We start from the raw sequence: 22,326 nt of genomic DNA on the forward strand, positions 1-22,326 counted from the left end.
CATTGTGGTTCCCCAGGAAGTTCGATAGGTCGTTTCCATGAGGCGGTGACGTGCCGCGAGCTTGGGTTTTTCCAAGGCTCAGGAACGTCAATCTGTCAATTTGCCCCTGCATGTGGGTGCTGGGCTGGCTTAACTACTCCATTAATAGCGTTGACACCTGGCGTCTGAGTTGCCTAGTATACTCACATCCTCGCTCTAGCTCTTCATTCTATATTGTGATCAAGGTTGCATGATTTTAGGCAGCCTCTAGCGTGCTCCGCGCCTCGTAATTACGTCCTTAAGACTGGTCATTGGATAATCGCCGCAAGCATCATCATTGTTGGCACAAAATGAATTTCTACAAATTTGAATTATATTGTGCGTACGCTTGACCTGAGATTGAGGTCGTCAAAAGCACGTACCAATCAGGAAAAATCATGAAAGCAGTGTGGCTACAAGAAATTGATACATACGCAAAAATAAGGGTCACAAATAAGGAGCCGATCAGGCTCGACAAGATACACAAGTCATGCAACATTCATTGGAGCAATGCTCAAGCAGGGAATATGAAAACATCAGCATAAGGTGTCTCTTGCTTTAAGCGAATCAAAGATTTGGTGGCGAGCCCTGAGAGAGATGAATTTTCGGGTCTGCCACAGTAAGACACGGTGCCTGTACATACCAAGACAGTGATAGAAAGCAGCAGCAGCAACACGAGGAGTACTCGTTTCAACAGGAGCGATATCTTGAAGTCGAATGGATGATGATTGTTTGGAAGCCAGTAGTTGCTTAGTATACCTAAGAGATGATTACAGACACAGTTGGCATCGTAAACGCAACAATAAACATTGTGACCCACTCAAAGAAATTGAGCGCATTACGCTCAAGTGCGACGAGACGAGATGCGTCGGACAGGTGAGATTGCTGAGATTCTTGCTGAGAGTCAATAAGTTGGGAATCTCGTGGAATGACCATGCCGTGAGTCTGAAGCACCACAGGCGAGGAGGCATGATGATACCGACCAATTCCAAGATTGGGACTCACGTTCACAATGTCCTCTCCCCCACTAACACCGAACTTGAACGCAGGAGAGTCCGAAGCATATCGAGAAGGCGGAGCACCAAGAGAACCCTCGCGACCCAGATCTTGACTTCCCCTCCCTCTACCGTCAATCCTTCAAACGCCGGCAATCAAATTCAGTTAATTTGTCCCCACATGTTTGCTGGTAGGAAGAGTCATTCTCACCGAAGCATATCTGGAGTCCCACCAAAAGCGAGATCTTGCATCGATCCACCAGCACCACTTAACGCAGCAGGGAAACCCGCATCAAAATCGGAAGACTGGAATCCGCCTTGTTCCCAAGGGAGGAACGAGCTACGTTGAGAGGCGAGACCAAGGGCAGAATGTGAGCGAGAAAGAGCACGTCGCCCAATTTCGGGCGTCTATTCGTTTTCGAAGTTAGAAAGGGAAGGAGGTAATAGAATGGTGGTGCGAGAAGTCACTAAGCTCACGTCGAGTGATACTTGACGAGAATGCACTTGGCTTCCGGGATTAAATGTTATGTCGTCGAAAACACCTGTCTGTCTACCACCCGCAGCCGCGTCACCCATGTCGATATCTATTGAAGGGCATCAGTCAGCAAGAAACCGTAGATGTGAACCCATTACCCCCTCCTATGGCTATCGGGTCGAATACCCCCTCGTCACCGAATACATCGTTACCAAGTTGTTCTTCACGAACGTTAAACCCCTTCTTCACAGCGTCACCATCCCCTCTTCGACGCTTGCCAGGTGGTTCTAAAGTATGGGCTTCAACTCCAAAGTCTCGTAGCGGTGTTCCGCTGTACTATACCTGGTGAGCGGAAGACGGCCTCGGAATGCTTGTGCGCGATAACTTGATTCCTATAAATTTTCTCCCACAATTCCACTAATTCTGGTGCACAAACTGATGGTGGGTTTCAACCCAATAAGTAGTTTGGTTGGTTAGTTCCATGGCCGTTGGAGCGAACACAATGAACGAAAATGGCCAAACCAATAGAGGTACAAACACTCGCAGTTATGAAGTTTGGGATTAGCGCGCACTAGGATGTTTTCCATAGTCTTGAATCACAGTAAATGCATTGCAGAGATGCTTCAGTAGTTGGGATAGGGTGTGACCGTTCATTCGATAGCAAATTGTTCTGGCCATTGCATGTGCGAGTCCCGCAAACTTGAGAATACGCAAGCAATGCCCAGGTAGATGGGATAAGCGTCGAGCTAGGCAGGCAGGACGGTCTTGATGTGTCTCAACCCCAAGAAGAAATCCGGTCAGTCATGGGTCCGGCCGATCACCCTGACGAAGGTTGAGCACATATCTAGCTTCATCTCAGGCACAGCCGGGCAAGGCATCCCACCACTCGTTGCGGAGATAGGAATAAAAAAACGTATGTAATGAAGCGCGAAAGCTCGTCCCACGTAACGTTCAGACATGGAATGCGACCGAGTGAGAGCACCGAACAAAGGAGGTGTCGTCAAATTGCCACCGAGGAGCTAATGGCCATCAAAACGTGCTTTTTGACGTCAGGCGAAACGCATCAGCGCTGTGCAATCGACGACACATCCAACCGAGACGCAAGTCATAGCTGAACGCCACCGTGGGACAGTCTAAACCTACGAGAAGAGGAAAGTTAACAGTCGGGAACCATTTGTCTTCCCAGGTTGTTAATCACGGATAAAATGCGACAAGAATCGCAACCGAGAATCCCGGTCACTGATCCCAAACAACATAGCGTGGACTGAGGTCCCATGAAGGGTATCGCGTAAAAGCAATGGCTGGTAAGTAGGAGGCGAATGATAGAAACGCACAAATATTGGGAGCTTCCCAGATCGCCTAGAAGGGGATGGATCAGCCCAGCCAAAAAGAACTTTAGGGTTGGGCTATACCTGAGTCGCGAATAGATATTCCCTCTTGTCCCTCTTTTTCCACTCAATCTCCCTCGCAATTCTTTCTTGTTCTTGATCATAATGATCTCGAGAAGCTTTCAACTCGGCATCCGTCAGCTCGATACGGCCATCAACAATGGGCTTAGAAGTGAGCGGTTTCGTCTTGCGCAGCTTCTTTGTCGCGGCCTCGGCATCTACCTTTGGAGATCCGGGTTCCGCCAACTCTTCACGCATCTAGTTCATAACATAGAAGGCGCAAATAAGGAGTTGGTTAAAGGCAGATCAGAAGCGACACGCACGCGCTTCCTCGCAGGGCTACCTCCAGTTGAAGCAGCTACCTGAGCAGCCGTACTAGCTTGAGCACCTCCGTCTTGTGGGTTTTGCATGTCAAAACTAAGATGCCAGTGCAACAAGGAGCAATGAATTTTGGGTCTTGGTACGAGGTTGGGAGAATTGCGCACCCAATATCGCCCAAATCCATCTCAAAATTCTCAAAAGGGTTTCCAGCAGCCCCCATAGGTTCAACACCAAAGGCTCCAACGGCCGACTCGCCGTCGCCGAAAGCCTCAGGACCCAACCCGAAATCCAATCCACCAAAGTCAAGTCCCACCATGTTATCCCCGCCACCGAACTGAAATCCATCATCCACTCCCATCTCAGCAAAACCACCGAAGGACACATCTGATGTAGGATTGTATACGAGCAGGTGATCTTCATTGAGAATGTGATCATCGCGATTACGTTGTTGTTGGGATGAGAAATGGTGATATTGAGCGCTAGCAGGCGTTTCGCCTCGGCGGATCATATCGGGAGTTTGGGGCTCTGGTAAGGTGAGGGGGTTACCTTGAGAGGAAGACGCAGGTTCTGTGAGTGTGAGATCTGAGCGCGGTGATGCGAGGGTGATGGAGGATCCGAAGGACAGATCGGAAGTCGTGATGTCTCCCCAAAACTATGCATTGCAAATGAATGGACTCGATCGAAGAGTTACCAGAAGACAGGTCCCCGTGAAACTCACAGGCTCAAATAAATCGAATTGCAAGTCGAATTCCCCCGACATTGAATCGTTCGCTGATAGAGTAACAAGTCCGGGACGAACGCTGCTGGTTGTCATGACCAAATCTTTCCATCCGATTTCATGGGACTTCATCTCGAATACGGCCTTTTTGAGATTTGCGTGAACTTGGGACACGTCAGCCGCAAAAATCTCGCATTTCGCAACGTAGACGCTAATCAAAAAGAATCAGCAACAGCGCACTCTCCAGCGGCCGGGTGGTTGGACAAATTTGTTTTATTCACACACCGCGTGACCCCAACCATGAGGTTACTCGATAGTCGTAGGGCAAGAGGCTCATCCGGCTCTTCGATAAGACTGCACAACGAGGAGATGTCAGCGTTCAAGATTGAGCGGCGAGGAAGCTTCTTGAACGTCGAGCGAGATCCTAGGGTGGCTGCTAGCCTTTAAATCGCGCAACAAGGTGTCAAGACTATCTTAAACAAGATCGGGGCATCAAATGTAATCGCACCAGAGCAAACCGAAACCACTGTCGCGTTGTGAAAGGAGCTCGTTGGAGAAAAACATTGTTGGGGTCTGACACAAAGCTTGGGCTTCCTCTAGTTACGAGGACTAGTCCAAATCGAAAGTTGAAGAGAGCGAAAGGACTTGAGCGTGGAGCCTGTCCGCCGAGGATGAGTTTAGGATGGGTATTTCCAAAGTAGGTCATATGTATCGCTGGGTGTGGGACGGCGCCACAGTAACTCGGCAAACTCCGCTCTTTCGGTGCCCATGGATTCAATGCCGAATAAATTATCATGGTTGGGCATTCTGCAGCATCAGGCTATTGCCGCACCCAACGCGCGCGAAGCCGCATGGTATACTCTCTCTCCCCCCTATATGAACTTCTGAGCGCCAGCCCGCATGGTGACAACAGGAATTGCTACATCATATTCCCTACATCCTGAATCCTCCCGGGGAGCGGGCTTGGTCCCCTTTCAACCCTAGGGCGATAATATACCACGCGTCCTGATCTTTATTCTACTCCCTTCTGTGCGAAATCGCGATCTAGATTGTCCCTTCGCGCTGGACTGAATCTTCAGCTTCTGGCGTCACTGTCCGACAGGTAGTGGATACATCTCGGGGAACCTGGTATCCCATCAGATGGCGGCCTTGACTCTGTTTTCTTCCGCGTAGAAGCCCCTTCGTCTTAATACAACCTGCCCGGTGTAGTGAACTCTACACCGTGTTATGGCCGCACCAAGGGTTACCCAAAGGATCTCATGAGGGGTTATATCTACCCGCATTTAGCAGCTTGACGGATTTTCTCCCTGTATCAGCACTCAACACTCCCATCTCAGGTTTAGCAGTCCCCCCATCCTGAATTGAAATACCAAGGGCCGATGGACCCCTCAGGGAATCTCGGTGCAAGAGAAACAAAAGGCTGTGCGTCCCTTGCTCATCACGTATCCCAGGACAATCATGACGCCCATACCGTCCCTCCTCTCTTTGAGCATAAGTCTGCCGCCGCTACAGTTGAGCCTGTGATCAATGACCCAAAGTACGAGGCAATCGAGGGCGCAGAGGGTAGTGTCAATAAAGAGGTGCCACTTGGAAAACGATATGTTAATGGAGAACCCGTTATTGAAAGCGGAGAGGATGTATCCAACTTTGTCATCGATGACCGTGACGATGGAGACCCAGCGGTAACCTTCAGATCGTTCGTGCTTGGGACCGTCATTGCCGGATTAGGTGCGGCGTTGGCTCAGGTTAGTCAAGTCGCCCTGATGGCTTCATCGAAACAATTCTTCCCACCTATTCGTTTCGCTAGATCTACGTCTTTAAGCCAACAGATATTATGGTCTCCGGAATCTTCCTGATGCTCATCATCTATACGTTTGTCCCATTTCCCTTCCGGCTAGTCTGCGTAACCATTTAATCTTCCCCAGTTTCGGCAATCTATGGGCGAATCTCGTTCCTCAGGCTCATCTCTTCGAAAAGCGAGGCTGGAGCCGTGCGGCGAGAGTTTTCACATTTATAAACCCTGGCCCTTTTGGCCTTAAGGAGGTAAGCACCTCCCGGCTTTGACCATTTCTCAATATGGTCCCGGCTAACCCGATACTCTAGCATGTCACCGCTATGATAATCTCCTCGAGTGCTTCCGGAACCTCGACCGCAGTGCAAAACTTCGCTGTTCAGAAAGTTTGTCAAGTGGTTACCAATCTGGTTGCCATGTTGGGCTGACCAGATTTGCTGCTCCTTGTCTCAGCTCTTCTACAATGCTAACGTGAACGCAACGACAGCCGTACTTGCCACGTTCAGTACTGGCATGTTTGGATACGGACTTGTTGGTTTGTTAAGACCTCTAACAGTAAGTGATGCCCACTTACTTCTGATGAGGTAGGATTGACTTTGGTTATCCAGGTATGTAAGTATATATTAATCTTTCTGATGATCGTCATGATCTTGTGCCTATTACCATCAAGACCCTGCCGAGATGGTGTACTGGGGTCAACTCCCCACCGTTACAGTATTCCAATGTATGTTCATCATCAATGCTCAGATTACTTGCTAACACTACATTACCATGACCCTAGCTCTCCACTGGGACAAGAAGTCGGCGAGGAAGCGCCTTAAGCTTTTCTGGACTGCATTTACGGGAATAGCCCTTTGGGAAGTCTTCCCTGCGTACATGTACGCCAGAAATGCCATGGTCGAGACCTTGGCTTTTTTTAGCCCCGGAATGTCGCTTAGTGCTCTTCCAATCGCAGATTCCCGACGCTTAACGGTGTATCACTCTTCTGCATCGCCTCGGCGAGAGCACCGACCAATATCCGAACCGTCTTCACGCATATCTTTGGAGGTGGGGACGCTAATGAAGGCCTTGGTCTGGGCTCTTTGAGCCTTGATTGGCAGTACATTGGAAGTTTGTTCATGTCGTAAGTTCAGCTTAGCCCCTCCCGAACGATGAATTGACTCCTGTGCTCTTGTCATTAGACTTCCACTGCTTCAGCAAGCAAATTCGTGGGTTGGTTATGCAATTTGTTACGTCGCCATGGCAGGAATCTATTTCGGAAACGTGTGGAACGCAAGTCATTTTCCAATCTGTGTGTTCGTTGCCGCGCCGACTAATCGAGTCCTCTACCTTTGAAAATGTTTTTTTTTATTACAGGCAAAGAACTACCCTATGTTGTCAACCTCTATTTTCAACCTTCAGGGGGACCGTTACAACCAAACTTTCGTTTTCGGAACGAAGTTTCAGCTTAACGAAACTGCACTGGCCATCGAGGGATTACCCCAGCTTACAGGCACAACCGTTTGGACATATATGACTGCTTGTTGGTCTGTGCGTCCCTCTTCTTTGCCTTAGGGAAGTTGGAGCGATAAAACGGCTCCGCACTTAACGCAGATCGGGGGTCTGATCGCGCATTGTGTGCTTTTCTGGCGTGGATACGTGTGGGACTCGTTTAAACTTGCCAAGACGGGCAAGCAGCCAGACAGGCACTGGATCGTGAGTTCTGATTACGAGATGACCCCTTGATTCCTGACCATATGCACTTGATCACTAGGCAATGCAGAAGTACGAAGAAGTGGAGTGGTGGTGGTACATTATATTGCTTGCACTCGCTTTCTTTGCCGGTGATTTTATCTCGGTTTTCCACGTTCCAAGTCCCAGTGCTAAATTCGATCGCAGGTCTTATTGTGATCATCAAGGGGAATACAACTCTCCCTTGGTATGGCTACATCGTTGTAGGCATCTTATCCATATCATATAGGTTGGCCCTTATATGACTATCAACGACGCAGGCGCTCCTCCTCGGGTCATTTGTTGCACCGTTCTCAAACTTGTTGTACGCTCGACTTGGGAACGGTATCGCCACGAATCAATTGGTAGGCGAGAAGTGCTAGGTGCAGGGGAAGTGCGGCTCAACAATACCTGCATGTTCCCAGATGAAAATGGTTGCTGGTGCTTTGCATCCTGGAAAACCCGTGTCCAACTTGTACTTCTCCATGTGGAGCCACGTAAGGAGCAGATTTATTCATTCATCCCGGTCGTTGTGAACCTTGTTCTCCCAGGACGTTGTTGGTGCTTCGATCGGCCTTGCAGGCGATTTGAAAATGGGCCAGTACCTCAAGATCCCTCCGCGCGCTCTTTTCATGGCACAAATCTGGGGTACCCTCCTAGGTGCATTCATCAATTATGCAGTCATGACCTCTATCATCGTCTCTCAAAAAGACACACTTCTTGATCCGATTGGCACAAATGTCTGGAGTGGGGCGACTGTCCAAAGTTTGAACTCAGCTGCCGTTACGTGGAGTTTGGCGGGAAAAATCTACGGAGCTAGTGGTCCATATGTTTGGGTACGTTTTCACAACATTTGAGAGAATCACGTCTTGTCTATGCACTTTGGGTTGACGTGCTATTCTGCAGGTGCCTGTTGGTTTGCTGTTTGGAATGATTCCTACAGGAATCCAATACTTGATCTTCAAGGTTTGTAACTACCTTATTGTTTGGTCCTGACTGCTCATGTGCCTGGGTGTTAGCGCTGGCCTGTGATTCAAGGAATTCATGTGGATCGCATCATCTTGCCTGTTATATATATGGTGAGTCCTCGTCATTAAAGCGTTTGTGATGATGGGGTGGGATATTCACTCCCTATGTTTTATAGTTTGCAGGCTTCCTGAGTACAGGCGTCAACTCTATTGTACTTAGCTCAGTGATTACCGGGATTGTCTCTCAAGTCTGGCTTCGTCGATATCACCCGGTGAGTACTTTTAGGAGATGATATTTAGATGCGTCCTGATCCGTACACAGGGCTGGTACCGAAAGTACAATTACGTTCTCGGCGGTAAGTACCACCAGATAACTCTAGCAAAACCATGATGCAGATTGAATCCCGTCTGTCCCCGTCAGGTGCTCTCGATGGTGGAGCTCAGACAGTCATTTTTATCCTGAGCTTCGCCGTTTACGGAGCAAGTAGAACACCCCATCCATTCCCAAACTGGTGGGGAAATCCCCCAGGAAACGTTGATCACTGCCTTGAACTTTGATTTCAGTTGGTATCTACTTCCACGTTGCCTCTTAGATACTTCGTTCCCATCTCAATTGATGTATCTTGATCTGCGAACCCCCGGCTTCACTAAGGCCTCACGCAATACCGATTCCTCTGAAGTTGCCTCCTACTAACTGCACACTGTTGCACACCTAACAGAATGGGGGTCGAGGCGAATTACTTGACCAGTAATGGTATCATGACCGATTGGGCTCCTCCCAAAATCAAGCCTGGCTTATATCCACTTCCTTTTGTCGAGAAGATTCTTAAGCCGTCACTGCACGCGAATCTTTCCCGACAAACTCCGGTACAGCCTGGCTCGAACCCGCAGAACATTCACTCATCAAAAACCGATTTGATGTACCGACATCGATAATATACGGGCTGGATTTCTCGCGGCTGAGCCTTGGGCGGGATGCAAAGCAGGTTGTGAGGGTCTTGGCTTGTGAAGTATGAGAATGTTACGACTCAGGGAAGAAAAGGGGGAGGGCAGTCAAAAATCAGCTACTGCACTGGTTGCAAAGTCAGAGAAACTTTCAGATAAGACTCCGAACGAGAAGAACAAAAAATCGAAAAAGGCCAAGAACTGCCCCGATGCACTAACCCAAAGTGCAACACACTCTGGAGCAGTGCTGGGCCGAGGGAGGGGGTTCTGAAGGACAACACCCAGTCAAGTCTGACAGTGGCCAACATCAGGAAACCTCCGAGCCTGATCCTACCGGTTGAGATCATCTGAATGTCAATCAGTTTCGGATCACGCCAACTAGGTCCCTCGATCTGAGCTACACACACTGCGTTTAGAGGAAGATTATTCGCTGTACTAAATTGTTCGCTGCAAAATTCCGTTGGACTTACAAGGCTGCAATATTCACGACTGGAATTTCACGCGGTGGCTGTTCTGTTCGTTGGCCTTGTTCCAGATCTCTGCACTTTTCGCGTTCTGTTTCTATTTGGCCTTGAAAATATGGCTACATATACATATTACCTGGATTTGTTGTTGTTTGTTTATGTGCGTTCGGATGTTCGCGTGTTGGATCACTTGCGGTCAGATTCATACCCAGTTGGAATTGTTGTGGATGCACCGTCACTGCGTGGTTCGGTTCCGAGATGAACCGAATTAGCTTTGAGATCAACTCAAATCAGTCATGAACCAAAATTGTATTGACTCCTGATTTCCTACCATATTTGGACGATCACGTGATTTCTCATTATCACGCATCAAATTCCGGATTCTCGTTGTTTATGACGGCCGCTGTAGTTGTTTTCTAACATTGTGCAGCGCGCATCCACGGAGCGGTGATGGTTAGGTACGAGTCTGGCCCGGACCTAACACACAACCCTTGACCTAATGCGCAAGCAAATCATCATGGCTGGGCATTCTGCGGCATCAGGCTAACTACCGCACCCACGCGCGCGAAGCCGCATGGTATACTGTCTCTCCCCTGAAAGGCCTTATGAACTAAGCGCCGGTTGTTGCGCCAGCTCTTGGGGGAATTGCTGCATCATATTCCCTGCATCCTGAATTCTCTCGGCCCTCTCAGCCCTAGGGTGATAATATACCACACGTCTTGATCCTTATCCCTTCGATACGAAATCGCAATCTAGGAGATTGTCCCTTCGCGCTGGACTGAATCTTCAGCTTCTGGCATCACTGTCCTCCCACATGTATGTAGTGGACACATCTCGGGGAATCTCTAATCCCATCAGATGGCAGCTTTGACTCTGTTTTCTCCCGCCTAGAAGCTTTCATTTTAATACAACCTGCTCGGTGTAATTCATTCTACACCGTATCACATATTTCCAAGCACTATAGATAGCATATATAATTACTCGGTTAGTGGTACAGGCCTGTTCAAACCGTTCCGAACCGAACCGAACCAGGATGGAACCGGAATGCGGTTCAGATACTGGTTCGGTTCTGGTTCAACAATATCGCTAAAGTGTGGAACAGGTTCCGGTTCTGGCCCTAGAACCGAATCGAGCCGAACCGTGGCACCAGCTTGACGGATTTTCTCCCTGTATCAGCACCCGATAACTCAACACTCCCATCTTAGGTTTAGCAGTCTCCCCGTCCTGAATTGGAACACCAAGGGTCGATGGACCCCTCAGGAAATCTCGGTGCAGGAGAAAAAAAAGGCTTTACGTCTCTTGCTCATCACATATTCCAGGACAATCACGTCGCCCATACTCTCCCTCCTCTCTTTGAGCCTAAGTCTGCCGCCACTACTGTTGAGCGTGAAGTCAATAATGGCACAAAGTACGGGGTAATTGAGGGCGCAGAGGGCAGTGTCAATAAAGAGGTGCCACTTGGAAGCCCATCTATTAATAGAGAGCCCGTTATTGAAAGCGGAGAGGATGTATCCAACTTTGTCATCGATGACCGTGACGATGGAGACCCAGCGGTAACCTTCAGATCGTTTGTGCTTGGGACCATCATCGCGGGATTAGGTGCGGCGTTGGCTCAGGTTAGTCAGGTCGCCCTTGTAACTTGTCGAAACAATTCTTCCCACCTATTTGTTCCGCTAGATTTACATCTTTAAACCAACAGATGTTACCGTCTCCGGAATCTTCTTGATGCTCATCATCTACACGTTTGTCCCATTCCCTTCAGGTTAATTTGCGCAAGTATTTAATCTTCTCGAGCTTCCCAGTTCCGGCAATGTATGGGCGAATCTCTTTCCCCAGGCTCATTTCTTCGAGAAGCGAGGCTGGAGCCGTGCGGCGAGAGTTTTCACATTTGTAAACCCTGGCCCGTTTGGCCTTAAGGAGGTAAGTAGCACCCTGCTTTGCCCATCTCTCAATATGGTGCTAGCCAACTCGATACTCATCACCATAGCATGTCATCGCTACGGTAATCTCCTCAAGTGCTTCCGGAACCTCGACCGCAGTGCAAAACTTCGCTGTCCAGAAAGTTTGTCAGGTGGTCACCAATCTGGCTGCCATGTCGGGCTGACCAGATTTGTTTGCCCCTTGCCTCAGCTCTTCTACAGTGCTAACGTGAACGCAACGACAGCCGTACTTGCTACTTTCAGTACTGGCATGTTTGGATACGGACTTGTTGGTTTATTAAGACCTCTAACAGTAAGTGATACCCACTTACTTCTGTTGAGGCAGGATTGACTTTGGTCATCTAGGTATGTAAGTATATATTAATCTTTCTGATGATTGTTATAATCTTGTGCCTATTACCATCAAGACCCTGCCGAGATGGTATACTGGGGTCAACTCCCCATCGTTACAGTATTCCAATGTATGTTCATCACCAATACTCAGATTACTTGCTAACACTACATTACTATGACTGTAGCTCTCCACTGGGACAAGAAATCGGCGAGGAAGCGCCTTAAGCTTTTCTGGACTGCGTTTACGGGAATAGCCCTTTGGGAAGTCTTCCCTGCGTACATGTACGCCAGAAATGCCATGGTCGAGACCTCGGCTTTTTTAGCCCCGGAATGTCGCTTAGTGCTCTTCCAATCGCAGATTCCCGACGCTTAACGGTGTATCACTCTTCTGCATCGCCTCGGTGACAGCACCGACCAATATCCGAACTGTCTTCATGCATATCTTTGGAGGTGGGAACGCTAACGAGGGTCTTGGACTGGGCTCTCTGAGCCTTGATTGGCAGTATATTGGAAGCGAGTTCATGTCGTAAGTTCAGCTTAGCCTTTCCCGAACAATGAATTGAGTCCAGTGCTCTTGTCATTAGACTTCCACTGCTTCAGCAAGCAAATTCGTGGGTTGGTTATGCAATTTGTTACGCCGCCATGGCAGGAATCTATTTCGGAAACGTGTGGAACGCAAGTCATTTTCCAATCTGTGTGTTCGTTGCCGCGCCGACTAATTGAGTCCTCTACCTTTTATAATGTTTTTTTTTTATTACAGGCAAAGAACTACCCTATGTTGTCAACCTCTATTTTCAACCTTCAGGGGGACCGTTACAACCAAACTTTCGTTTTCGGAACGAAGTTTCAGCTTAACGAAACTGCACTGGCCATCGAGGGATTACCTCAGCTTACAGGCACAACCGTTTGGACGTACATGACTTCTTGTTGGTCTGTACGTCCCTCTTTTTTGCCTTAGAGAAATTGGAGCAATACAACGGGTCCGCACTTAACGCAGATCGGGGGTCTGATCGCGCATTGCATGCTTTTCTGGCGTGGATACGTGTGGGACTCGTTTAAACTTTCCAAGACGGGCAAGCAGCCAGACAGGCACTGGATCGTGAGTTCTGATTACGAGATGACCCCTTGATCCCTGACCATACGCACTTGATCACTAGGCAATGCAGAAGTACGAAGAAGTGGAGTGGTGGTGGTACATTATATTGCTTGCACTCGCTTTCTTTGCCGGTGATTTTATCTCGGTTTTCCATGTTCCCAGTCCCAGTGCTAAATTCGATCGCAGGTCTTATTGTGATCATCAAGGGGAATACAACTCTCCCTTGGTATGGCTACATTATTGTAAGCATCTATCCATATTATATAGTTTGGCTCTTTATATGACTGTTAACGACGCAGGCGCTCCTCGGGTCATTTGTTACACCGTTCTCAAACTTGTTGTACGCTCGACTTGGAAACGGTATCGCCACGAATCAATTGGTAGGCGAGAAGTGCTATGTGCAGGGGAAGTGCAACTCAACAGTACCTGCAATGTTCCCAGATGAAAATGGTTGCTGGTGCTTTACATCCTGGAAAACCCGTGTCCAACTTGTACTTCTCCATGTGGAGCCACGTAAGCAGATTTATTCATTCATCCCGGTCGTTGTGAACTTCGTTCTCCTAGGACGTTGTTGGTGCTTCGATCGGCCTTGCAGGCGATTTGAAAATGGGCCAGTACCTCAAGATTCCTCCGCGCGCTCTTTTCATGGCACAAATCTGGGGTACCCTCCTAGGTGCATTCATCAATTATGCCGTCATGACCTCTATCATCGACTCTCAAAAAGACACACTTCTTGATCCGATTGGCACAAATGTCTGGAGTGGGGCGACTGTCCAAAGTTTGAACTCAGCTGCCGTTACGTGGAGTTTGGCGGGAAAGATCTACGGAGCTAGTGGTCCATATGTTTGGGTACGTTTTCACAACATTTGAAAGAATCTCGTCTTGTCTATGTACTAGAAATGGCTGCTGTGCAGCCCTGACCTTGCTTATGATAAGGCTTTTGCATGTGAAGTTAGCGGAACAGGAATGTTTTCTGCCAACATCATTGATCTTTCCATCAAACTGGTAATATCTTTCTGCACACAGGTGTTCTTTTCCCTTTTCTTTTTGTCTGCCATGAGCACGCTACATTCACCATTACCTGCCACCAGTTAGCTTTGCCAATGCTCTTCATTCCCCCAGCTTTATCCGATTAAATGAATGCACTTTGTACTTCCTATACCCCATCAAACCAACTGGTGTCATGTTGTCTCATGCCCACTTTACACTGGCGTATGATTGGTGGATGCCACCTGTGGTGGCAAGAGCCCACTAAGTACTTTTCCCACCTTTGTTTTTCTTATCTGATTCTGGCTCGTCGTCAGCTTGTTCGTCGTCAGCTTGTGCAGAGTCAGCCACAAGATCAAGGGGAAGAGGGGAAAGGGATGGGCGAAATGTGGCAAAGGCTAGAGGGACAATGAGATCCATTGGAAGGGACTTCAGATAGCGCTCGCATGTGAGCTCATACAAGCGGACCATAGGAATAGAAGTCCACTCAGCGTAAATGGCGTCCAGCCACTCAAACACATCCTTACATGTGTTATACCCAACACCCTCGTCCCTATAACTCCACAAAGCCTCGCAATGCACGATCCCAATGACAGCGTCGATATATTCACATGCAGAAATCCACCACCGCGTGCGATCACCCAAAACAACAGCAGCCTTGAGATTGTCAGCAAGGACTCCTATCGCATTGTGAGCCTTCTCTATCACCTCATCGCATTCAGGTGTCTCCCAGTATTCCTCACCGCCCAGAGGCAGAATCATATCCCTACCATCAAGCCAGTACATGGCGAGTTTCCACAGCTGTGTGCAAGAGAGAGTGTCGGAGGGCAAATACACAGGTAGAGTGCCATCAGCGCTGAAGGAGAGAATGAAGGAAGGTCAGTTGGGAGGTTCAAACGAGACCACCACCAAGCTGTTCCCTGGTTCTTTAGTTAGGATGGGGAAGTGTACTAGTGTTATTTATTGTAAATATAGTACCAATCCGAGTGTTTTGGCTAATTCTATTTTTATGGGTTAGTTTTAAAGTTCCTGGGAATTGACTTACAGATAAACCGAGCCCTGTGGAGCTGTTTCTTTATTGAAATTTATTAATTTGTCTAGGTGTAATTCTGTGTAGCGTTGTTTAATTTGGATTTAAACTTGAATTTAATCTTCTACTTGGTGAAGTTTCAAAGATTCTATTCAGTTAATGAATTTGGATTGTGTCTGGAGAGTCCCTTGGGTTTGTTTTATTTTTGTCTTATTTTATTGCTTGTTTTAACAGTAGCAAGATAACTGTTTTGTGTTTACACTTTGAAATCTGGAGTGTTAACCAGCTCTCCTGTTGAAATATCTACTTAATATTTCTCTCCTTAATTGCTGCCTTTTACTACAGTGGCAATCTTAACTGTATATCACTTTTTCGCACTGGAGTGACAACCAGAAATGCTTGAGAAAAATAATACTCTATTTTCTTACTTCTCTGAGGGGGGCGAAAAGTCACAGAAAGGGTCTCCCTTTTATACTCCTTGGGTTGCCTTCCTTTTTCACGCTCTACCCTCTATTTACAGGATTTATTTACAGTGTATTTTTCTCAAACTGAATAAAAAATGAAATTTTCATGCTATAGTTCTACTGCGCTTTTGCTGCGCTGAACTGTGGTTCTACTGCGGTCAGACTGCGCCTAGAATCCTTATTGTCCTCCCTCGCCTAAGCTATTTTAATGGTTAATTAGAACTTGGCTGTGCTGCATTTGCCGCAGTTACCTATTTCAAATTCCCATTCCCTATATATACCATTAAATTTGCTATGACTCGATGATTCTGAATTCAAACTTCGCATTACTATGCATACGGCTGTGCTGAGACCTTCAGCTGATTTATTCCATTTTTATTTAGTGACATTTAGTTAAAATGAGACTGAAATGGTAAATGAGTGAATTATTCAGGTTTAAAACTGAAAGAAAAAGTTGCTAGTAGTCAAGAATTACTCAAACGAATGTGTTATAGCTCTTCACCTCATTAGAATATCGTTCCCTAAAATTCCTGCCATGGTCCATCGTAGTTTAGTGGTTTTCGTGAATTTCGTTCATATTCCCTGATTCCCCTTTGTATTATCACATCCTAATCCTCCATATGTATTGTTCGTTGTTATAGTAGGTCGTCCTTGAAGATATCATATTTTTATGTATTTTATTTAGGACTCTAGACCTCTTGAAGCTGTTTTCCCGCGCGTTTTCAGGTTTCTAACTTCATGTCCCTATATCTCATTCATTTCTGGATGTTTTCTCACGTTCTTGGTATCATAAATTTTCATTTATTCCCACCTTTCCAATGGTACTAAGGTTGTGTCCTATTTCCTGGTATTCGTTGAGTTAGCAAAAGTTCGCGCGCACATTTGGTAATCACGTGCATCATTCCCATAGTCGTTCGTATGCGGGCACCGTTTCCGTTTAATTGTTCGGGATTTATGATATGCGCAGGTTTTTATTTCTTTCATATGGGCTTCTGTGATTTATTTCAGATTTTTCCCTCATGATCTAAGGTTGTTTTGCACTTTCTGTGCTTTGTTTTGACCGGGCTCTTCCTTATTTGGACGTAAATTGGTCTTCGCGATCTGCCGAAGTGCAGATCTCGGTTCCGATGGCCGGTTCCCTGCACATCGCCACCCTCACGTGTCATTACACATGATGCGGATTTCTATATTCCCATCATGGGTATAACTTCACAACGGCTGGACCGTTTGGGCTGAAAATTTGCATAACTATAGTTCCCTATTTTTCATAATTTCCGTGTAAATTTCGTTGTATGTTGTAACTATGGATCCTACGCAAACATCGTCTTTTCCCTGAGCTCGGACTTTTGATGTCGCTATTCCCGTTATTGGATATCTCATTAACACATGATCCTTTTATTATGAAAATTTGGGAGGATTAAGATTAGATCCCTTCCTTTCTAATGGCCTATCAAGCTTGTCTCGGTCGTTACTGGTTAATTTTCGCGCTTGCCTTTTAGATATTGTCCTTGTTTTGCAGGAGTTTTAGTCATATCTCCGTCGTTTATGGGTAGTTTCCCCTGTAATTACTCTCATTGGGTCCGTTTGGGGGACATCTACATTTCCTATTATAAACACGACTTTGAATTTTGCATTAGTTCCTGAGGAATCCTTGTTCCGTGGTACTTCCATCCTTGGCTATGTGTGCGGACGTGGGAAAGTAGTTTCCGTGGAGGTTCTCTGATTGTTTTTATAGTCAAATCTTGGTCGATTGTCCTAATTCTTGTTTTAATATTTGCTATAAATTCCCCCGGGAATTCCGTCTCGTTGATGGTAAGCTTGAAGTATTTTTGCTATTTTTCTTTCTTTCGATTTATTGCGTATAGTCATAATAATTCGTAAAAATTCGTAAAAATTCGTGTCCTTCTGTTTTCTCATATCTACTTGTCGTATGAGGTTTTGTGATTTATCTGGCATATTTCCATAATGGGTTTCCATAGTGTGACCGTTATTTCTCCTACAGCGCATGAATATCACATGGGGCTGGACTAGGATGTGCTGGCACGAGTTTCTCAGCATGTGCAGGCGCAAATATCGCGTGTGTTGCCAAAAAAAGCAGGTGGGGGACGTTGTAACAGGGAATTTATCCCAACGTCACACAGGCTCACAGGGGGGACAGTAATCTCCTGCCTGCCTCTCTCAACCTCACCAAAGGGCTTGTAATACGGTGCTGTATAGTTGTGGCTGTGCAGTCACAGGACTACCCCAACTACACTCGCCAATGTATATACATGAAAGAATGAAAGAGCAGTGTTTTGTAGTGCAAGGGTTTATCCCTGCAACAACGTGGAAGATGTGTGTGGAAGGCCCAAAAGTCGTGAACACAGAGAAGAAAGCGGAGTGGGTGCAAGCACGCGTTTCTAGGTGCGTGCGGTGAAGGAGAGAACGAAGGAAGGTCAGTTGGGAGGTTCAAACGAGACCACCACCAAGCTGTTCCCTGGTTCTTTAGTTAGGATGGGGAAGTGTACTAGTGTTATTTATTGTAAATAAAGTACCAATCCGAGTGTTTTGGCTAATTCTATTTTTATGGGTTAGTTTTAAAGTTCCTGGGAATTGACTTACAGATAAACCGAGCCCTGCGGAGCTGTTTCTTTATTGAAATTTATTAATTTGTCTAGGTGTAATTCTGTGTAGCGTTGTTTAATTTGGATTTAAACTTGAATTTAATCTTCTACTTAGTGAAGTTTCAAAGATTTTATTCAGTTAATGAATTTGGATTGTGTCTGGAGTGTCCCTTGAGTTTGTTCTATTTTTGTCTTATTTTATTGCTTGTTTTAACAGTAGCAAAATAACTGTTTTGTGTTTACACTTTGAAATCTGGAGTGTTAACCAGCTCTCCTGTTGAAATATCTACTTAATATTTCTCTCCTTTATTGCTGCCTTTTACTACAGTGGCAATCTTAACTGTATATCACTTTTTCGCACTGGAGTGACAACCAGAAATGCTTGAGAAAAATAATACTCTATTTTCTTACTTCTCTGAGGGGGGCGAAAAGTCGCAGAAAGGGTCTCCCTTTTATACTCCTTGGGTTGCCTTCCTTTTTCACGCTCTACCTTCTATTTACAGGATTTATTTACAGTGTATTTTTCTCAAACTGAATAAAAATGAAATTTTCATGCTATAGTTCTACTGCGCTTTTGCTGCGCTGAACTGCGGTTCTACTGCGGTCAGACTGCGCCTAGAATTCTTATTGTCCTCCCTCGCCTAAGCTATTTTAATGGTTAATTGGAACTTGGCTGCGCTGCATTTGCCGCAGTTACCTATTTCAAATTCCCTATATATACCGTTAAATTTGCTATGACTCGATGATTCTGAATTCAAACTTCGCATTACTATGCATACGGCTATGCTGAGACCTTCAGCTGATTTATTCCATTTTTATTTAGTGACATTTAGTTAAAATGAGACTGAAATGGTAAATGAGTGAATTATTCAGGTTTAAAACTGAATGAAAAAGTTGCTAGTAATCAAGAATTACTCAAACGAATGTGTTATAGCTCTCCTCCTCATTAGAATATCGTTCCCTAAAATTCCCGCCATGGTCCGTCGTAGTTTAGTGGTTTTCGTGAATTTCGTTCATATTCCCTGATTCCCTTTTGTATTATCACATCCTAATCCTCCATATGTATTGTTCGTTGTTATAGTAGGTCGTCCTTGAAGATATCATATTTTTATGTATTTTATTTAGGACTCTGGACCTCTTGAAGCTGTTTTCCCGCGCATTTTCAGGTTTCTAACTTCATGTCCCTATATCTCATTCATTTCTGGATGTTTTCTCACGTTCTTGGTATCATAAATTTTCATTTATTCCCACCTTTCCAATGGTACCAAGGTTGTGTCCTATTTCCTGGTATTTGTTGAGTTAGCAAAAGTTCGCACGCACATTCAGTAATCACGTGCATCATTCCCATAGTCGTTCGTATGCGGGCACCGTTTCCGTTTAATTGTTCGGGATTTATGATATGCGTGGGTGTTTATTTCTTTCATATGGGCTTCTGTGATTTATTTCAGATTTTTCCCTCATGATTTAAGGTTGTTTTGCACTTTCCGTGCTTTGTTTTGACCGGGCTCTTCCTTATTTGGACGGAAATTGGTCTTCGCGATCTGCCGAAGTGCGGATCTCGGTTCCGACGGCCGGTTCCCTGCGCATCGCCACCCTCACGTGTCATTACACATGATGCGGATTTCTATATTCCCGTCATGGGTATAACTTCACAACGGCTGGACTGTTTGGGCTGAAAATTTGCATAACTATAGTTCCCCATTTTTAATAATTTCCGTGTAAATTTCGTTGTATGTTGTAACTATGGATCCTACGCAAACATCGTCTTTTCCCTAAGCTCGGACTTTCGATGTCACTATTCCCGTTATTGGATATCTCATTAACACATGATCCTTTTATTATGAAAATTTGGGAGGATTAAGATTGGATCCCTTCCTTTCTAATGGGTTATCAAGCTTGTCTCGGTCGTTACTGGTTAATCTTCGCGCTTCCCTTTTAGGCATTATCCTCGTTTTGCAGGAGTTTTAGTCATATCTCCATCGTTTATGGGTAGTTTCCCCTGTAATTACTCTCATTGGTTCCGTTTGGAGGACATCTACATTTCCTATTGTAAACACGACTCTGACTTTTGCATTAGTTCCTGAGGAATCTTCGTTCCGTGGTACTTCCATCCTTGGCTACGTGTTCGGACGTGGGAAAGTAGTTTCCATGGAGGTTCTCTGATTATTTTTTATAGTCAAATCTTGGTCGATTGTCCTAATTCTTGGTTTAATATTTGCTATAAATTCCCCCAAGAATTCCGTCTCATTGATAGTAAGCTTGAAGTATTTTTGCTATTTTTCTTTCTTTCGATTTATCGTGTATAGTCATAATAATTCGTAAAAATTCGTAAAATTCGTTAAAATTCAGGTCCTTCTATTTTCTCATATCTACTTGTCGTATGAGGTTTTTGTGATTTATCTGGCATATTTCCATAATGGGTTTCCATAGTGTGGCCGTTATTTCTCCTACAGCGGGCATGTGAATTTCGAGTGAGAATGGCTTAATCAGCACAGGCGCATGTCTGAGAGTCGCACATGTGTGGATTGCATGTAGGAAAGGTTTCTAGAGTGTACAATTGCATCTGGAGAGATGCGCATGAGTTTCGAACTGAGATTGGAATAATGAGTGAAGAGGAATGTGCAGTGAGTCAAACTCGCACTTACAGGAGCCAATTGGGTGTCTGAAGTCTGAGTTAACATAGTTGTAACAGTTTTAGCTACAAGCGCTCAAAGATAACAATTGATTGTTTGCAGAGGGGCCAGGTGGCCTGCCTTACCAGTATGATAGTGAAAGTGGTCCGAATTATATGTCATATTGTCATGGTGACCCTAGGTTACAGAGGATCTTGTGCACAGCACCTTTGGGGCCTAAATTTGCGCTACAGAGTTTGCAGGACAAATGAGCCAGAAAGATCCGTCAGAGGAAAGGACACATGCAGAAAAGCAGTCAACACATTTGCAGAATTCCCACGAATTGTGGACTAGAAATGACTGCTGTGCAGCCCTGACCTTGCTTATGATAAAGCTTTTGCATGTGAAGTTAGCGGAACAGGAATGTTTTCTGCCAACATCATCGATCTTTCCCTCAAACTGGTAATATCTTTCTGCACACGGGTGTTCTTTTCCCTTTTCTTTTTGTCTGCCATAAGCACGCTACATTCACCATTACCTGCCACCAGTTAGCTTTGCCAATGCTCTTCACTCCCCTAGCTTTATCCAATTAAACGAATGCACTTTGCACTTCCTATACCCCATCAAACCAACTGGTGTCATGTTGTCTCATGCCCACTTTACACTGGCATATGATTGGTGGATGCCACCTGTGGTGGCAAGAGCACACTAAGTACTTTTCCCACCTTTGTTTTTCTTATCCGATTCTGGCTCGTTGTCGGCTTGTGCAGAGTCGGCCACAAGATCAAGGGGAAGAGGGATGGGCGAAATGTGGCAAAGGCTAGAGGGACAATGAGATCCGTTGGAAGGGACTTCAGATAGCGCTCGCGTGCGAGCTCATACAAGCGGACCATAGGAATAGAAGTCCACTCAGCGTAAATGGCGTCCAGCCACTCAAACATATCCTTACATGTGTTATACCTGACACCCTTGTCCCTATAACTCCACAAAGCCGTGCAATGCACGATCCCAATGACAGTGTCAATATATTCACATGCAGAAATCCACCACCGCATGCGATCACCCAAAACAACAGAAGCCTTGAGATTGTCAGCAAGGACTCCTATCGCATTGTGAGCCTTCTCTATCACCTCATCGCATTCAGGTGTCTCCCAGTATTCCTCACCGCCCCGAGGCAGAATCATATCCCTACCATCAAGCCAGTACATGGCGAGTGTCCACAGCCGTGTGCGAGAGAGTGTGTCGGAGGGCAAATACACAGGTAGAGTGCCGTCAGCACGTGAATATCATGTGTGGCTGGACTAGGATGTGCTGGCACGAGTTTCTCAGTGTGCGCAGGCGCAAATATCATGTGTGTTGCCAAAAAAGCAGGTGGGGGACGTGGAAAATGTGTGTGGGGGCCCAAAAGTCGTGTGTCTGAGCCTGGGGAGCTGTGAACACAGAGAAGAAAGTGGAGTGGGTGCAAGC

At 46.1% G+C, this 22,326-nt stretch overlaps 5 protein-coding genes across 5 annotated transcripts; 2 read left to right on the forward strand and 3 right to left on the reverse strand.

Moving 5' to 3' along the window:
* Positions 1–138: 138 nt before the first annotated feature.
* Positions 139–4,640, reverse strand: EI90DRAFT_3155836 (Rec8 like protein-domain-containing protein). Its single transcript, XM_039066015.1, has 15 exons — positions 4,424–4,640; positions 4,201–4,356; positions 3,916–4,126; positions 3,362–3,849; positions 3,200–3,293; positions 2,901–3,134; positions 2,823–2,847; positions 1,831–1,923; positions 1,647–1,775; positions 1,491–1,597; positions 1,225–1,421; positions 839–1,153; positions 662–777; positions 402–606; positions 139–337 (listed from the first exon to the last, which is right to left on the reverse strand). Exons 1-14 carry the CDS (start codon positions 4,477–4,479, stop codon positions 533–535), a joined length of 2,295 nt encoding a protein of 764 aa, XP_038913955.1. The 5' UTR covers positions 4,480–4,640; the 3' UTR covers positions 139–337; positions 402–532.
* A 447-nt stretch (positions 4,641–5,087) lies between these two features.
* EI90DRAFT_3217818 (oligopeptide transporter) lies at positions 5,088–8,943 on the forward strand (the record flags this gene model as incomplete). Its single annotated transcript, XM_039066463.1, has 21 exons — positions 5,088–5,660; positions 5,723–5,787; positions 5,841–5,958; positions 6,019–6,093; positions 6,161–6,266; positions 6,378–6,431; positions 6,489–6,585; positions 6,663–6,830; positions 6,889–7,000; positions 7,064–7,237; positions 7,301–7,402; positions 7,461–7,530; positions 7,586–7,641; positions 7,699–7,782; positions 7,843–7,914; positions 7,969–8,253; positions 8,324–8,383; positions 8,437–8,496; positions 8,562–8,657; positions 8,708–8,741; positions 8,807–8,943. The coding sequence occupies exons 1-21, from the start codon at positions 5,295–5,297 to the stop codon at positions 8,941–8,943; spliced, it is 2,391 nt and encodes a 796-aa protein (XP_038913956.1). The 5' UTR covers positions 5,088–5,294.
* A 1,920-nt stretch (positions 8,944–10,863) lies between these two features.
* Positions 10,864–14,258, forward strand: EI90DRAFT_3217832 (OPT oligopeptide transporter protein-domain-containing protein; the record flags this gene model as incomplete). Its single annotated transcript, XM_039066464.1, has 19 exons — positions 10,864–11,410; positions 11,472–11,536; positions 11,597–11,714; positions 11,782–11,856; positions 11,925–12,026; positions 12,080–12,083; positions 12,142–12,195; positions 12,253–12,349; positions 12,426–12,593; positions 12,668–12,761; positions 12,828–13,001; positions 13,026–13,166; positions 13,225–13,294; positions 13,350–13,405; positions 13,463–13,543; positions 13,605–13,676; positions 13,728–14,012; positions 14,061–14,168; positions 14,190–14,258. The coding sequence occupies exons 1-19, from the start codon at positions 11,042–11,044 to the stop codon at positions 14,256–14,258; spliced, it is 2,202 nt and encodes a 733-aa protein (XP_038913957.1). The 5' UTR covers positions 10,864–11,041.
* Positions 14,259–14,414: 156 nt separating this feature from the next.
* On the reverse strand, positions 14,415–14,936 carry EI90DRAFT_3155839 (uncharacterized protein; the record flags this gene model as incomplete). The annotated part of the gene is made up of 1 exon (XM_039066016.1): positions 14,415–14,936. The coding sequence occupies one exon, from the start codon at positions 14,934–14,936 to the stop codon at positions 14,415–14,417; it is 522 nt and encodes a 173-aa protein (XP_038913958.1).
* A 6,582-nt stretch (positions 14,937–21,518) lies between these two features.
* EI90DRAFT_3017765 (uncharacterized protein) lies at positions 21,519–22,067 on the reverse strand (the record flags this gene model as incomplete). The annotated part of the gene is made up of 1 exon (XM_039057144.1): positions 21,519–22,067. The coding sequence occupies one exon, from the start codon at positions 22,065–22,067 to the stop codon at positions 21,519–21,521; it is 549 nt and encodes a 182-aa protein (XP_038913959.1).
* Positions 22,068–22,326: the final 259 nt, after the last annotated feature.

The sequence above is a fragment of the Cantharellus anzutake genome (genome assembly GCF_015039405.1).
Source record: "Cantharellus anzutake strain C23 chromosome Unknown EI90scaffold_37, whole genome shotgun sequence".
NCBI classification, from domain to species: domain Eukaryota; kingdom Fungi; phylum Basidiomycota; class Agaricomycetes; order Cantharellales; family Hydnaceae; genus Cantharellus; species Cantharellus anzutake.